The sequence below is a fragment of the Gouania willdenowi genome, chromosome 18 (genome assembly GCF_900634775.1).
Source record: "Gouania willdenowi chromosome 18, fGouWil2.1, whole genome shotgun sequence".
Taxonomy (NCBI): Eukaryota; Metazoa; Chordata; class Actinopteri; order Blenniiformes; family Gobiesocidae; genus Gouania; species Gouania willdenowi.
Window position 1 is genome coordinate 7,636,017 of NC_041061.1, and position 16,689 is coordinate 7,652,705.

General features: G+C 34.2%; 2 protein-coding genes across 3 annotated transcripts; one reads left to right on the forward strand and one right to left on the reverse strand.

Moving 5' to 3' along the window:
* Positions 1 to 548: 548 nt before the first annotated feature.
* LOC114480452 (probable E3 ubiquitin-protein ligase RNF217) lies at positions 549 to 9,021 on the reverse strand. Of its 2 annotated transcripts, XM_028474586.1 has the most exons (6): positions 8,895 to 9,021; positions 8,339 to 8,498; positions 6,600 to 6,718; positions 5,753 to 5,853; positions 4,399 to 4,569; positions 549 to 1,220 (listed from the first exon to the last, which is right to left on the reverse strand). In XM_028474586.1, the coding sequence occupies exons 3-6, from the start codon at positions 6,712 to 6,714 to the stop codon at positions 771 to 773; spliced, it is 837 nt and encodes a 278-aa protein (XP_028330387.1). In that variant the 5' UTR covers positions 6,715 to 6,718; positions 8,339 to 8,498; positions 8,895 to 9,021; the 3' UTR covers positions 549 to 770. The 2 variants fall into 2 exon arrangements, with proteins under 2 accessions (XP_028330387.1, XP_028330386.1); XM_028474585.1 differs by lacking the exon at positions 8,895 to 9,021 and having other exon boundaries at positions 8,339 to 8,556.
* Positions 8,307 to 15,637, forward strand: LOC114480451 (ubiquitin carboxyl-terminal hydrolase 46-like). The gene is made up of 12 exons (XM_028474583.1): positions 8,307 to 8,472; positions 10,161 to 10,266; positions 10,405 to 10,501; positions 11,505 to 11,629; positions 11,710 to 11,780; positions 12,316 to 12,444; positions 12,525 to 12,620; positions 13,286 to 13,414; positions 13,628 to 13,756; positions 13,837 to 13,862; positions 15,090 to 15,124; positions 15,204 to 15,637. Exons 2-12 carry the CDS (start codon positions 10,185 to 10,187, stop codon positions 15,581 to 15,583), a joined length of 1,299 nt encoding a protein of 432 aa, XP_028330384.1. The 5' UTR covers positions 8,307 to 8,472; positions 10,161 to 10,184; the 3' UTR covers positions 15,584 to 15,637.
* Positions 15,638 to 16,689: the final 1,052 nt, after the last annotated feature.

Here is a 16,689-nt window from a genome sequence, read left to right on the forward strand (position 1 = left end):
AATTTGCTCCTTAATCTTATATAATTTTATTGAAAAAAATATATGAATTAAATATATTTAAGGGGGAAAAGTAACGTTATTTTTTTAGTTTTTTTGCCAAAACCGTGCTGCCTTTCTTCTAAAACACTTCAAGGTCAACAACTGTACCAGTATTAGTCTATAGATGCAAGTTATGCATTATGAATGGTTCATATGTGGTTTTCAACCTTCTTAGCCCACGATCCACAAACGGACAAAAAAAGTTGTAAAAAGGGTTCAAAGCGCCAATGTTGGCCTAAAACTAGCAAAAATGGGGGGAAGGGGTTGGAGTGATGTAATTTAGTTTAAACTGAAAAATAATGGGCATGACAAATGGTGAATGTGTTTAAATTGGAAAAAATAAGCATGAAATATGATAAAAATAGGTTAAAAGTGACAATTGCAGGGAGGGAAAAGTGGTGAAAATATTTTGAAAGTGAAAAAAAGGCATTGGAATTTGTTGGAGAACTGGCAGGAATGGGAGTAATGTAGCAAAAAAAGATTACATTAAAAAGATTTGCATTAAAAAGAGCAAAAATGTGACAAGAAAATGTGATAAAAATAGATTGAAATATGACAAGTTTGGTGTAGTTTCAGCAAATGGTAAAAAAGCAAAAATGTGTCATGTCATGAGCCACGAGCAGCAGTTGTAATTTAAATTTTAAGCAAATGTGATAAGAACTTAAAGGATTTATTGGTGTCAGCTTGTTTTGTGCAATTGTATCATTAATATTTGGCTTTCCAGCTGTGTGTTATTTTCTCTTCCATTTGGGGATGGCCGTCTGTCTCGGAGCTACACCATCGGGACACATTTTATACGGCGTTCCCTTACACTCACTTTTCAGTTTCAAGCAGATGAAGCAGAATGAAATTTTGCAGCGAGGACAGTGGAGGTTTTTGCAGTACTCTTGGTTGTGCTCCACCCTCAGGCCACATGTGGGACATGCTCGAATGGAAGGACAACTGTCCGCACCTTGCACCTGTGGCAGACTGACCAGTTTGCATGTTCTCAGGAGCTCTAGGTCCTTGTTGACGCAGCCTTTGTTGTTGCAACGTTTGGATCGAGGGGCGCGCCCTTTCCACGGCTTCATACACTGCCAGCAGAACAGGTAGACCTGCCCTTTGTCAGCTGTGCATATCGGACACTGGACGCACAGGTTGGACAGATCCATTCTTGTAACTATGGTTTTACACTGGGGGCACTGGTGTGGATAAACAAGAGAAAGAACAGCTTTATCTCAATGATAATCAAAGGTAGTAAAATCAAGGCAAATCAAGAATATAGGCAAGGCAAGGCAAGGCAAATTTATTTGTATAGCGCATTTCATACTCAAGGCAACTCAATGTGCTTTACATGATAAAACATTCAATTGTTTAAAATCAATAAGAACATTTAAAATCATCAGTAAAATCAATTAAAATCATCAGTAAAATCAATTAAAATCATCAGTAAAATCATCATGACATCAACAACATGACAAAAAATCTCTCTCTCAATCATATGCAGTAGAGAAAAAAAGTGCCTTTAACTTTGATATAAAAATGTTCACATTGGATGCTGACTTCAGCTCCGCTGGCAGTTTGTTCCACTTCTTTGCAGCATAACAACTAAAAGCAGCATCACCATGTTTACTGTGAACTCTGGGCTCCACTATCTGACCTGTGTCCATAGATCTGAGAGACCTGCTGGGTTCATACCTGACTAACATGTCACTGATGTATTCTGGACCAAACCCATTCACAGATTTATACACCAGCAGCAGAACTTTAAAGTCTATTCTGAGGCTGACTGGGAGCCAGTGTAAAGACTTTAAAACTGGACTAATGTGCTCTGACCTCTTTGTTCTGGTTAAGACCCGAGCTGCAGCGTTCTGAACCAGCTGTAGCTGTTTGATGCTCTTTTGGGGGATTCCTGTCAGAAGACCATTACAATAGTCCAGTCTGCTGGAGATAAAAGCATGGACCAGTTTCTCCTGATCTTTCTGAGCCATTAAACCTTTCACTCTGGAGATGTTCTTTAGGTGGTAGAAGCTGTTTTTGTGATAGATTTGATCTGACTGCTGAATGTAAGATCTGAATCAATCAGAACACCAAGGTTTTTGACTTGTTCTTTAGCTTTTAAAGATCGAGACTCAAGATAATTGCTGATAGCAGTCCTCTTTTCCTTGTTACCAAAGACAATCACCTCCATCTTGTCATGGTTTAGTTGAAGGAAGTTTTCACTCATCCAGCAGTTTATTTTTTCTAAACAGTCACACAACACCTCAATGGGACCATGGTCATCTGGGTTCAGTGATAGATATAGTTGTGTGTCATCTGCGTAGCTCTGATAATCAACCTTACAGTTCTGTAAAATTTGTCCTAAAGGAAGCATATACAGGCTAAACAGAAGGGGTCCAAGAACAGATCCCTGAGGAACCCCACAGGACATTGGTAATCTGTCAGATTCAAAGTTTCCAATGCTTACAAAATGGCTTCGCTCCTTCAAGTATGACTTAAACCATTGCATTACTTTTCCATTTAGTCCAACCCATGTTTGCAATCTGTGCAACAAAATTGTATGATCTACAGTGTCAAATGCAGCGCTCAGATCCAACAGAATGAGAACAGATACTTTTCCTGAATCAGTGTTCAACCTTATGTCATTGATCACTTTGATAAGAGCAGTTTCAGTGCTGTGATGAGAACAAAAACCTGACTGAAATTTATCAGTCGAAATGCTTGGATTAAAGTTGAAATTTTGCAACTAAAGCTGAAATATAATGTTGAGATTAAAGTCAAAAAGGCAAGATTAAAGTTGCGTCAAAATTAAATATCGTGATAAAAGTCGAAGGTTTGCTAATAAGTTACATTTACGTAAGCTGACGAGGGCTAATTTATTTTCTAAATTATGACTTTAATCTTGACATTTTATTTCAACTTAATTCACAAAATTCCAACTTTAATCTCAACATTTCGACTTTATTCTTGATTTGCCTAAAATTATTATCTCCATAAAAATTGGACCTAATTCTCTTCCGTAGTATTCCTTTGTTAATGCTCATGATGTTGCTAAGAGCATGCTAATTTTTCCTTTTAAGTCAAATGGTAATGCTCTTGCTAATGCTACATGTACCGGTAATTGTTTTATCAAAGTTTATTTAGGTTTAGACTGAGGTGAATAAACAACACTACTTCATTGAAGTTGTTATGGCAATTTTTATATTCATCATAATATCGTCAAATGTGTGTTCATGTGTACAATTTGTCATGTTTTAATACATGATGACTCCATTACTCTTTGCACTTTTGAACAGCTGAATCATGTTAGATTAAACAGTACAGATCGTATTGTACTCAGTGCAACACAGAGTCACTGCTGAAGGCCATACACACGAACACACACACTATCAAGGATAGATAAGAGTGGCGCCCAATCTTCCTCATAATATACACGTCTTCATCATCCTCAAATGTTTCCACTGTTGGGCATCTGACTCCCTCCTTCTCCTCACCTCAGGGTGGAACTTTTTCTGTTATCTGTATAAAAGCTTTAGCTGTGAAACTGTTAGTTAGAGTGGGTCTTGCCTTTTTGCTCTGCCACGAGCCTTTTGCCTTTCATTCTTTCAGGATGGAAGCTTCTTTTTTACTCCTTTTTATTTAGTTTTATAATAAACCTTTTTTATAAAATCATCAATGCCTCGCCTGGACTCCATCATTCAACCAGAGCAATAAATCATGTCTCCAAATGAGGTCAACCGCAAATTTGCCGTGACAAAGTCATGGAATAATTTGCTTAATTCTGGGTCTTTATTCACAGTAGGAGCACTGGAATCTAGCTTGTGAAAGCTAATATGCTAACTTTAGTACTTGTGCTAATGCTTGATTTTTTTTGTTGTTGAATAAAGTAGTGAAGGTTAATATTCTCGCTAGTGCTTTTGGTGAGGCTAAATACAGTATAACGCTAGCTCATGCTAATGACAGCTAATAGCTATTAAGCTCCTATTTACCTGTTTTGCAAATACTCAAATTAGTGAACTAGTTGAATGAAGTAGAAAATGTTAATATTCTCACTAGTGCTGTTGGTGAGGCTAAATATAACGCTAACGCTATCACTATTGGTTTTATTTTGATTAATTTAACCACTGTGGTTAATGCCATGAACAATAACTTTCCACAATGACTTTTCTTATGCAAATTTTATGCTAAAGCTAATACAATGCTTATTTCCAAATGTTTTAGAGAATATATTTCAATAATATGTTTGAAAAAGACACTGTGATATTATAGAAGAATACCAGAGGAAATGCTAGATGGCTGCTTTGTTGTGTTCGCTATGTTTTCAGGTGAATTAAGCTAGTCACAGCTACGGCTAACACTAGAGACCAAAGCCATACTCACAGGCTGATTCTCACTGTACTGCTGAACCGTCAGGCGAGCCATGGTCACCTCAAAGTGCTGCATCTCTTCAGGAGACAGGTCGGCCAGTCTGCGTACCTCCTGGTACGTCCACACTTTGTTACACTGTTTAGTTCCTTCCACCAAAGCAGGACACCTGAACTCATAATTACCCTGCAGACAATAGGAAAGAACTTTGGTGGAAATTGGCAATACAAACAACTTTAATTGAAGTTACCCTAACTTTATTTCAATGTTGGATCAAATCTGTATCAATCACCAAATATAAGATTACTGTATTTCATTTTTTGGGTAAACTTCCGTTCCCTTAAATTTGAGGCAAAATGTTGATTCAGCAATATATATATCGCAACATTTTACTGCACAATTATAGTATTGATCCAAAGAAATGTCCAAATCGATTTTTTTTAATCATGTTTTTTAAATGAAATTCCATTTATTTGCTCTAACTTATGCATACCACGTAAACGCCCGGTCACTCGGTGTCAGTGAACCACATCAGACCTTGTTAAGGTGTGTTCACACCGAAGGCGACTGAAGCGACTAAATTACATTCAAAATCAATGTAAATGACGCGATCTCAGGCGACCTCCCTTCAAGCGACCCCACTTGCGCGATTCTGGCAACTAGGTCCTGCGTGACCTAGTCACTCAAAGTTGAAAAATTTTAACTTTTTAAGCTACTTCAAGCGACAACTTCCCTGGCCGTGACCGTCTGTATAGCCAAGGCAGCACCTCCTCCCTCCCACTACAGAGAGACTGCTGCAGCGGAGGTCGGTGGATGTACACTTCCTCAAATTACTGAGGTAAAATTAAAGCGGTTAACTTCCTGAATAAGCCTTGTGTGTGAACGCACCCTTAAACTACCTCACTCAATGCATTTTAGCTCGGATGCTCATCACACTTTATTTTCATAAAAAATATTGGGCACTTTTATAGATGTATGTAGTCACATAAAAAAAAATAAAAAATTTAAGAACTCAACAGAATCTGAATCTGTTGTAGAAGCTAAATTAATTTAACAGTTTGTTAAACCTACCACATGTTTTTGATAATGGTACTTGAATTACAGTTAATGACCATTTACTGGTTCTCGCAAGTTTAAAAAAAAAGAAATAAATTGTATTTCATACCATTTTGTACTTGTAAAGGTGAAATTTGTAATTACTGATATCGTGATCTATATCGTATGGTTTAGTATCAGGATATATCGTATCATGGTATACATATCGTATATTGAGATTCATGGCAATGCACACCCCTACTTTGAGGTTGTTCTACAAACTGTTGATGAACAGAACTAAAGGTTTGGACTTCGATAAATACTCCTGGTTTACCTCATCTAGCTGACTCCGACACCAGTGCGCGAGAGATTCTGGTGAGACGGCGTGACCACAGGACATCTCGGCCCGGAGTGAGTCCTCGTCTTCGTCTGAATCTAGACAGTGACCACAAAAACTCAAATTCAACACTTTTCCAACCCATGTTTCTACTTTGATTCTGTACCCACTTCCTTCTGCTCTAGGGGTAACAGCAGTTAAAAGTAAAATACAAACCAAAAAAAAACTCGTGAGGTTTTACACTTGAACCCTTTAATACAGAAACAAAAAAGTGTTTGTTTGATCTGAGGGTCACATGATCAACATTCATGTCAGTATGTAGAATAATGAGCAATCTGAGCATTTATCCAGGAAACAACAAAGAGTTTTTACAGTAAATTTGTGTGTTTTTCTCTCATTCTGTGTATGTTTGTTGTTGTCTTACTCGTTGTGAGGCATTTTGTGCATTTCTCTACTCCTATTTTTCTTGTAAAATATATGTTTTTTGGAGTCTTATTGTGTATTTGTGCTGTCATTTTGCATTTTTTGGAGTAATTTTTGTGTATTTCTGTTGTCATTTTGCTTGTTTTCTAGTCTTTTGGTGTACTTTTGTTGTCAATTTCTGTACTGTTGTATATTTTTCTGAGTAATTTTGTGTATTACTGTTGTCATTTTGTTCATTTTTTATAGTATTTTCTGTGTTTTTCCTGTTTATTCCTTCAATGTTTTAATTTTTTGTGTTTTTTAATGTATTCTTGCTCCCGTTTTGTGTCGTTTTCTGTCATTTTGTACATTTACTTTGGGGGCCGCATACAATTAGACTGGGGGCCGAATCTGCTTAAAAGATGAGAAATGAGGAACTCACCCATTGGATCCAGCTCGTTCTTTCTGTCCACAAACTTCATGGTTTGGTCTAAAGGGTCGTATTTTTTCTCACGCATTATTGATCTTCGGAGAACCTCGGAGATCTTTGCTGCCATTTTACTGTAAAGTGTAAAAAAAAATATTCTAATCTTCAACCTTCAAATTAAATCTCTGTGTAAGATTTTAACTTAGAGTTATACTTTTCTCTCATTACTAAAGGAGTTTAGGTGGTTTCTGATGAGAAAACATGCAAACAGAAAGTAAGTCAGGGACTTTCCAGTTGGCACAGGATGTTACAGATAAAAACAAAACACCATACACTGTTTAACACACATACTTCCTGTTGAAACACATCACACACCATCTTGGTTTGTTGTTCTCACATGCATTTAAAAAAAAAAACATTTTTAAAAAAAAATTATGATATATTTAATACACCATAAAGTAAACAAAAAACTATTTATTGGTTGGATATGACAATATTAATATAAAAATGTTAGTTGGAAAAAAAATAACAAAATAAATAAATTGTGACACACACACACGCAAAATAAAAAATAAAAAAATCAGACAGGCCATACACAAATTGAATTAAAATTAATAAATTGCATTTAATTAAAATTATACATAAACAAACTTATAAAATAAAATTAAGTTGGTAAATAAATACATAAAACATATACTTAATAATATCTTCTTACTAAATAAAGTAAATAAACATGATGGGTTTAACTCTATTCTATTGATGACAAATACAAAATAGTATAATAAATAAATGAATGAATAAATAGATGCAACTGGGAATTAAAAATGAAGTTATACATAAACAAATTTACAATATAAAATTAGGTTCGTAAAAAAATAGATAAAATACAGACTTTATTAAATCGTATTACTAAATAAATGTAATACTAAATGTATATGTATTTATTTACACCATGACACACACACGTAAATAAATTAATACATTTATGATGATGGGATTAACTAAAAAAAAATAATGAATGAATAAATAAATAAATAGATGCAACTGGGAATTAAAAATGAAGTTATACATAAACAAATTTACAATATAAAATTAGGTTCGTAAAAAAATAGATAAAATACAGACTTTATTAAATCGTATTACTAAATAAATGTAATACTAAATGTATATGTATTTATTTACACCATGACACACACACGTAAATAAATTAATACATTTATGATGATGGGATTAACTAAAAAAAATAATGAATGAATAAATAAATAAATAAATGGATGCAACTGGGAAATAAAAATGAAGTTATACATGAACAGATTTATAACATCCTGTCAACTATATATATATATATATATATATATATACAGGGTGTAAATAAATACATTTTCGATGATGGGATTAACTATTCTATTGATGACAAATACAAAATAAGTTTACACAACGAAGTAATTACATTTATTTTTTTATTTATTTATTTTTTTAACTACCTTTAATTTAAAATAAAATGTAAAAAAAAAAAAAAATACATGTTTGGAAACGTAACAGATTAAAATAATTACAAGTTATATTTGTTATAATTCAGAACAAAATTAACTTCATTATTTTCCACAAACCGTCGGATTGAACTAAAAATAATTAGAAATGTAAATATCTTGGCATAACTTTAAACCAGGAAGTTATAACTTTATAAAACTGTGATTTGTGAACGATGAATAAAGCACATTATTATGAATAAAGAGCTGTTATAGAAGGCTTACCTGTCAGAGAGGGTCTACCTCGGTCTGTTGTTGTCGGTGTCTGTCGGTCTGTTGTTGTTTCCTGCTCGTCTGAATCAAAAGTGAAAGCCCGCTGAAGTGTAGTTGCATGTGGACAAACCGGCCCCGGTAGCTCGGTGAGTGTTTCCCGGTTCTTTTCAATCTGTTATAGTAAAGCATGGGTGTGACTCAGCATGTTATGTTTATTTATGCTAATAACATTTAGCCTGGCTACCGTTTTATCTGTGGTTAGCTAAGTCTGACCTACACATTAGCCACATTTGTCCTTCAGCATGACTGTTAGGCTTAAATTAACCTCATTTTAATGTATTATATACACAAATAATACGTTTATTTTGCTCTGTTTTAGTCTGCCTTGATACACTTTGACTGAAATGTACGTATTTTTACTAAAACAGGATGTGGTAACTTAGCAGGAAAGCTACATTTAAACGTGCACAGCTGGGTTTGTGTCAGAATTAAAAGCAAAAACAACATCTGTCCGTTACGTTACATAATGAACCATAATTAATAAAATCACAGACTTTATGCCCTTTACCCATAATTTGTTGCCAGATTGGTGGCCTCACCGCGCAGTATTGCGGTTTAAAATGAATAAAAAGGAATTTATGTTAGTTGAAACCGAGAAAAACGCAGTTTTGAATGCACTGTTTAATGATTTACAGTAACTGTTTAACTTGTTTTAAATCTGTGCGACATCATGTTTCCATGGTAACAATAGCCACCTTTGTCCTTCACCATTGTTGTTGGGCCTAAGTGAACCTTATTTTATTGTATTTTACACACAAATAACAGTTTTGTTTTGCTCTGCTTTAGTGTGCACTGACACACTTTGACGGAAATGTACGTACTTTTACTAAAACAGGACATGGCAACTTAGCAGAAAGCTACGTTTAAAAGTGCACAGCTGGGTTTGTGTCAGAATCAAAAGTAAAAAAAAAAAAAAAAAACAAGTTTCCGTTACGTTACATAATTAACCATAACCACCGACTTTGTGCCCTTTCCCGTAATTTGTTGCCAGATTGGGCGCATCACCGCGCATGTTCGTGGTTTAAAACGAATTTGACGTTTTTTTTTTTGTTTTTTTTTTAAATTCTTTATTTTTTAATTGCAACCGAATAAGAATAGTTTTGAACACACTTTCTAAATGATTTTGAAGATTTGTGAGCAAGAAATGTCCATTGGTGTCTGGCAACACAGTGTTTAACTTGTTTTAATCCGCTCTAAATCATGTTACCATGGTGACGCTAAAGAAAAACATCTGTTTATCAATCAATCAAACGTTATTTATGTAGCGCCTTACTTACAAATTCAATTTCAGTCCAAAGTGCTTCACGAAATGTTGCTAAAGTGATTAGCAAAATGTAAAAAGGTTTCGAGATAAATGCACACAGAAGTAATTTAATACATCAATTAAAAATATGATAAGATAAGATAGTCAGAGGTAAAAACAAAGCAGTGAAGGGAAGAATTTATGAAATATTAAACATTTGCATAAAAACAGTAGAAGTTAAAAACAATAATAATAATTTAAAAAAAAAAACATTCTAGACATAACATTTTAAAGCCAGACAAAATAAATAGGTTTTTAGCTTGTGTTTAAAAAAACAAACAAAAAACAGACTTGTGTACATCACAAATAAACACACAAAATACCAAATTGTTTCCATTTCCAGCTTTTGTAATTTGAAGCTCTTTGTGTTCCTTTTTCCCCGGTGTTGTTGGCTAGATTCTTTTTTCTTTTTTTTTAAATTTATTCATTTTTTTTAAATGAGCTCCATCTTAAATGTCTGTTTTTATGCAGGATGAAACCACACAGCTGTTTCCCATGTCAAACATGGCATCTCGTGGACCAAATCCTGACATTTTTAATAAGTTCATCAAGAAGCTCGACAGCCTCACCTGTTCAGGTAAGAAGAAGCTCCAAAGCCTCAAACGTTCATGTTTATCTGATTGGACAACGTGTGTGTGTGTGTGTGTGTGTGTGTGTGTGTGTGTGTGTGTGTGTGTGTGTGTGTGTGTGTGCGTGTGCGTGTGTCCGTCCTTAGATTACTACGGTGTGAGCAGTCCAGGGCTCACCTGTTACCTGAACTGTGTGATTCAGGTGCTGTTTTTCACCAAAGACTTCAGGGAGGCTGTGACAAGGTTGGCATGTGTTCCAGACAGTGTGTTGTTACTATAAAATGCAAATTAAACCAGTTCTTCTTTGAAATACCCCCTAATTATTTTATTATTATTATTATTTACACAATTACTGGATTACTTGTTTTATTATGATTTGTCACATCATATTTACTTCCAGGATTGACCAATGTGTTTGGGTTTTTTTTAGGGACCGATACTGATTATTAGTAATCAAGGAAATTGATGAGTAATTTATAATCGATATTAATTTGCTGTAAAAATAAAAAAAAATGTTGTCACCATTTAGAATTACACACCTGGAATTAGACTGAATACAATACACTGTTTTTAACTTGATTTATATTTGAAAAATGAAAGTATAGAATACAGTTGCTGGAGATTGTGCATGGTTTTAATTTGAAAAACAATAATAATTTTTTTTAACGAAAATATATAATTTTATTATTTAATTAACTATTTAAATACTTGGTTTTTATGCAGTTTTTTTTTCTTTTAACTTGATTTATATTTGAGGAAGTTAAAGTAAAGAATACAGTTGCTTGAGATTGTGCGTGATAATAAAAATAATAATAATCTGAAAAATTCCCAAAATATAATTTTAATCATTATTGTTTTTTAAAAATCAAATACTAGACATTCCGGGCGACCTTGAGGTTGCCCCTACTATCACCTTTTTTTATCTTCCTACATCTTCCTAATTTTATATACTTGGTGATATTTTTCACCTTTCAAATTTGGCTCAATGGTCAATGACACATGTTTCAATGGTGTGAAACTCATAACACAAATTTATTTCTGCTTTACACGGACTTTAAATAATTTTGTAAATTTTTCTGACCCTGACTCAACATTTAAAATATTTTTTTAGGACTTATGTCTCATCTTTTCTCGTCTTGCCTTTTCTTGTCATATATTGTTTTGTTTTTTTTCTCTTTTTGTATCTTCTCGTCTTGTCTGCTCTCGGTTTGTCTCATTAGATTTCATTTTTGTCTTTATTTTGCAGAAGCAGTAAAAGTAAAAAAAGCTCCAGTTCGGTCATTGACTCCGTTCTTGCTGAACTCTTCTATGAGTTACAAAGCAGAACAGCCAAAACTGATGTTTTGATCAAGAGGCTCGGCATCTCGGAGGGTAAATCATCAGACATTTACCGCTCTTATCTGAATGTGTAGCCGTAGAATCCATCACGTTAACGTCTCTCTGACCCTCAGTGTGGGAACAACGTGACGCTGCTGAGTATTTAGAGCGAGTCCTCAGCCTGAGCAGTGAAGAAGCTTCACAGGTCAGTGCACGTTAACCTTAATCACATCGATATATTGAGGTTTTCACTACTGCGATAACATAACCTCAGATGCTGAGGGTTTTTCCTCAGTCTTTATCGTTTGAGTGATATATATATATATATACAGTATATATATATATATATATATAAGATATACTGTAAATGGGTTGTGAACCTGTACTGGGTAGGTCATGGACAGCTGGTCAAAAATAATAAATACTTATTGTCTTTCATGTTGGACTTTTCTTTTGTTTTTTAAGAAACTTTTCCTTTGACAGCATGATGCATGTTGCACAGGAAATCATATAGATTTGTGTTTTCAACAGTTATTTTTGAAAAACAAAATTTGGTTGGTTGAATTCTCAAAAAAAGTGGGTCGCTATTTAATGACCGTGGCAAAATGTGGGTCCAAGGGTGAGACCAGTTGAAGGACCCCTGTTTTAAAGGGCCAGATTTGGCCCCCGGGCCATGAGTTTGCCACACGTGAGCTAGAGCATGAGGAGGTCTCAATCTGTAACTCTACCTTTGTTTCCAGATGTTCAAAGGAGACGTGAGTCACGTGACCGTATGTAGACAGTGCCAAAAGAGAAACCAGTCCAGCAACAGCTTCTGGATGCTGCCACTAGCAATGGAGGACACTTCTCATCATCACAGCTATAACGTGGTAACACCGCCGTCCCTCACTACCATGATGGTTGTTGGTTTTAAAGGAGCGCGGATCAGAATGTGTGCATTTGTTTTCAGAAAGAAGGAGTCGACGCCTTCTTTCAGGTCCACAGTGTCTGTGGAGAGAACCAGGTTTACTGCAAGCAGTGCAGCGACAAACGAGATGCAGACATTGTGAGTTCAGACACGACTTTTCTCTTTGTCCTGAGGTTCTGTTGTAGAGGATTGCTTCTAAACATTTTCAGCTCTACACCCTTAAAATAAAGGTTCCAGAGACCAGAGACCCCCACTGTAGCTGAAGGTGGTTGAACACAGACATGAACATTGAAGAACAATCATGTGGAGACAGGACCATCTATAAGGGGGACTAAAGGGGAGAGATTTTTGGGGTTCATCCATAAAGTCATCAAAATTATGGTATTTGTTATGAAATAAAAGCTGCAGCCCAGTGGTCCTCAACCACTGGACAGCAGACAGGTTCTGGTCCATGGACCATTTGGTGTTTGGGCCAAAACATTTTGTAACTAAAGTTTACCAAAAAAAACAAAAAGAGAAAATAAAAAATCTGCTTCACATCAGATTTTTTCAGTTTTTTTTTTATTATTTATTTTTTAAATATGAATGAGTTGAAAAAGTCATACTCAGAGTAAGTATATAAGTATGTCCAGAGTTAAAGTAAAAAAAAAAAAAGGTTATTTTTCCAAGTGCCATTTTTTGTCTTTTTTTTCCTTCCACATTTTAGTTTATGGTATCATCCCACCCCTAATATGCACATATATTTATATGTTTTTATCAGCTTGTTTAACAATAACTGACCTCCCGTTTCTTTCTGTGTGCAGAAATGGGAGATGGGGCGACACCCTGGCGTTCTGACGCTCCTGCTGAAGAGATTCACCTTCAACGACAGATTAAGACACTACGACAAGCTGTACTGCAACGCTTCAGTGCCTCAGAGGTTACAGGTGGAGGTGTGTGTGTGTGTGTGTGTGTGTGTGTGTGTGTGTGTGTGTGTGTGTGTGTGTGTGTGTGTGTGTGTGTGTGTGTGTGTGTGTGTGTGTGTGTGTGTGTGTGTGTGTGTGTGTGTGTGTGTGTGTGTGTGTGTGTGTGTGTGTGTGTGTGTGTGCGTGCGTGCGTGCGTTCTGAGCGTGCTCAGATCAATGATTAGCCGTCTCTTTTGCCAGGGTTGTACGTATGACCTCTACGCCATCATCAGTCACCTTGGTAGTCTGACAGGCGGCCACTACACAGCTGAGATCAAGTCATTTGAAACAAATAATTGGTATCGTTTTGATGACGGCGTCGTTAAAACTGTAAGAAGTCTCGTTTCTATCTGAGTTTGTTTTTATGTGAGTCAGCGTTGACTCAAAGTGTGACTTTCTCATGTTCACAGATCATCAAAAGAGACTCATCTTTCAGGTACTGTTTACATTATTTATTTACAATAATGAAGATTTAAATATTATTTCATTATGGTTTATTGTTATTGTTATTATCAATAATTCATATTGACTTATTTATACAATTTATTTTTAATATTTAAAATTGTATTAAATTATTTTTGTTTTTCATTTATTAATGTAATTAATTGTACTGCATCCTGTTTGAACGTATTATTATTGTATTAATTCAATTTATTTAAGTTGAATTTATATTTTCATTAATATTATTTAAATCATTTTTATTATGGTGTGTGGTTGATGTGATTATTTTAATATTGTTGTTATTCATAGTTTAATTTTGACATATTAATACAATTTATTGTCAGTCTTCAAAATTACATTAAATTAATTTTCTTTTTTGTTTATTGATGTAAATAATTTTATTGCATCCTGTTATTAAACTTTAATATTTTTATTGTAATTATTTCAATTAATTTAAGTTTAATCTATATTCTAATTAATGTTATTGAAATATGTTTTTATAGTTTGTGGTTGAGGTGATGATTGCTGATGTTGGTATTAATAATTTATTTGACATATTGGTTCAATTTATTTTCAGAATATAAAATTATAATACATTTTTATTCTATTTATTATTATTTTTTAATTGCATGCTGTTAGTGAGATTATTATTATATCAATTTAAGTTTAATCTATATTATCATTAATATTAAAATATGTTTTATTATAGTGTGTGGTTGACGTGATTATTGCTGATGTTATTAATAATAATTTAACTTTTAGATTGTTGAAATCTCTTATTGTATTTTCTTTAATTATTAGATTTTTTTTATTGCTAGCTGTTAGTGAGCTTATTATTTTATAGTGTTATTAATAATGTTTAAAAGTGTTCTGTGGTTGTGATTATTATTAGTATTGATTGTTTATTATTTAAAAAATTCAAATTCTATTAATCTATTATCAGTTACTCAAAATATTTAATTGTGTTATCTCATGGGGTTGTGGTTATTGTTTTTATTTTATATTAATATTGTTAAGGTATATTTTTAAACTATACATTTTAGTTTGCTATATATATATATATATATATATATATATATATATTAACGGAAGCATTATAATTGAATCCTGTGTTTGTGGTAATTATTATTATCATCATGCTCCAATGTTTTTATCTATATTTAATGTATTTTTGTAGTTACTTTAATGATGTATAATTGCTGTGGTTGGTTCTTCATCACAGCTCCTCCTCAGCTTACCTGCTGCTGTACAGAAAAGGTGAGTTTCCAAATGTCCCACACTCCCTGAGGTCAGTGAATCTAACATCAGTCTAATTAAGCTTCCTGTTTGTTTGCAGGGAGTAAAGAGCCTGATGTGATGAGGGGTAGAAGTCAGCAGAGGGATCACTATGAAAGACGTGATGTATCAAAGACTCCAAACGCTCCTCAACAGCAACCTAACAAAAACGACGACTACAGCAAATTCCTCAATGGGTTTTTAAGTGAAGACGTGAAACACAAACAGGAGAAGATCTCTGATGAAGGAGTGCAGAGAAGAACCAACGTGAGACGACGGACCAGCAGTTTGCCTTCCAGAGACCCGACTTACACCAGGAGTGAAGAAGAGAACAGGAAGCCACCAATCAGCTCCAAGACGCATGGAGAGCTGCTGAAGAAAGCACTGGAAGTCCCACGAACTGTGGCCGTCAGAAGGCCTGACAAACCTCACTGGAAGTGACATCACTTGTGTATCTGTTTTTTTTACCATTAATATTAAACATAAAGCACAACACAGAAGCTTCTTGTCTTTACTATTACTACCAGGCTGTAGATGATCCACTACATTTTCAGTTGGATCACATTTTTTTTTAAAAATTCCATAAATATTTATGGAAGTGGATTAGGGCCAATTTTGATGGAGAAAATAATTTTGGGCAAATCAAAAATAAAGTTGAATTGTCGAATAAAGCGGAAATTAAAGTTGAACAGTCGAGAATAAAGTTGTCAGGATTAATGTCAAAAAGATGAGATTAAAGTAGGTATTTCGAGAACACGGTCGAAATTTTGAGAATAAAGTTGAAATATAATGTTGAGATTAAAGTCGAAAAGACAAGATTGAAGTAGAAATTTCTAGACTAAAGTGGAAATGTTGAGATTGAAGTTGAAATTCCGAGAATAAAGTTGGAATGTTGAGAATAAAGTTGAAATTTAAGATAGAAGATTAAAGTTTAAAAAACTAGATAAAAAACATAAACTCAAAGTACAATATTGTGCTAAAATTAGAAGATTTGCTAATAAAGTCAAATCTACGGAGGCAGACAAGGGCCAATTCACCATATACGACAACAATCTCCATCAAAACTGGTCCTAATGTTTCTGTAGCTCCTCAATAGACAGGACTGAATGCAACTTTGAAGTATAGCATAAATCAATACATGGCATTCTGTAGACAACCGTGATCTGCTGTTTGTTGACGTATATGGTGAATTGGGCCTCGTCAGCTTCTGTAGATTTGACTTAATGAGCAAAGCTACGAAGGTTTCGAAGCCCAAATAACACTTTTATCATGTTTAAAGCACAGAAAAGTTGATTTTGCATAACATGAGCCCTTTAATCACAATGTTGTATTTTGAGTTTATTTTCAAGATTTCAACTTTATTCTCGACATTTCGACTTTATTCTTGATTTGCGCAAAATTATTTCAATCAAAAATTGACCTAATCCACCTCCGTAAATTTTCAACCAGTGCAAGTGTATGTCATTAAATAACCAGGAATTACTATTTAGATGTATACAGAAAAATAGCTAAAATAATTCAAGCATCCCAAACACAGAGACGACAGA

What these genes read in the sequence shown, in the direction of transcription:
- LOC114480452 (XM_028474586.1), bottom strand. Translation starts at nt 6,714, where the DNA reads ATGGCAGCAAAGATCTCCGAGGTTCTCCGAAGATCAATAATGCGTGAG. An exon ending in GTCGGAGTCAGCTAGATGAG is followed by an intron (nt 4,570 to 5,752) that starts GTAAACCAGGAG and finishes TATTGTCTGCAG; the next exon opens with GGTAATTATGAGTTCAGGTG. An exon ending in AGTACAGTGAGAATCAGCCT is followed by an intron (nt 1,221 to 4,398) that starts GTGAGTATGGCT and finishes TATCCACACCAG; the next exon opens with TGCCCCCAGTGTAAAACCAT.
- LOC114480451 (XM_028474583.1), top strand. Translation starts at nt 10,185, where the DNA reads ATGTCAAACATGGCATCTCGTGGACCAAATCCTGACATTTTTAATAAG. An exon ending in AAAAGAGACTCATCTTTCAG is followed by an intron (nt 13,863 to 15,089) that starts GTACTGTTTACA and finishes TCTTCATCACAG; the next exon opens with CTCCTCCTCAGCTTACCTGC. An exon ending in CCTGCTGCTGTACAGAAAAG is followed by an intron (nt 15,125 to 15,203) that starts GTGAGTTTCCAA and finishes GTTTGTTTGCAG; the next exon opens with GGAGTAAAGAGCCTGATGTG.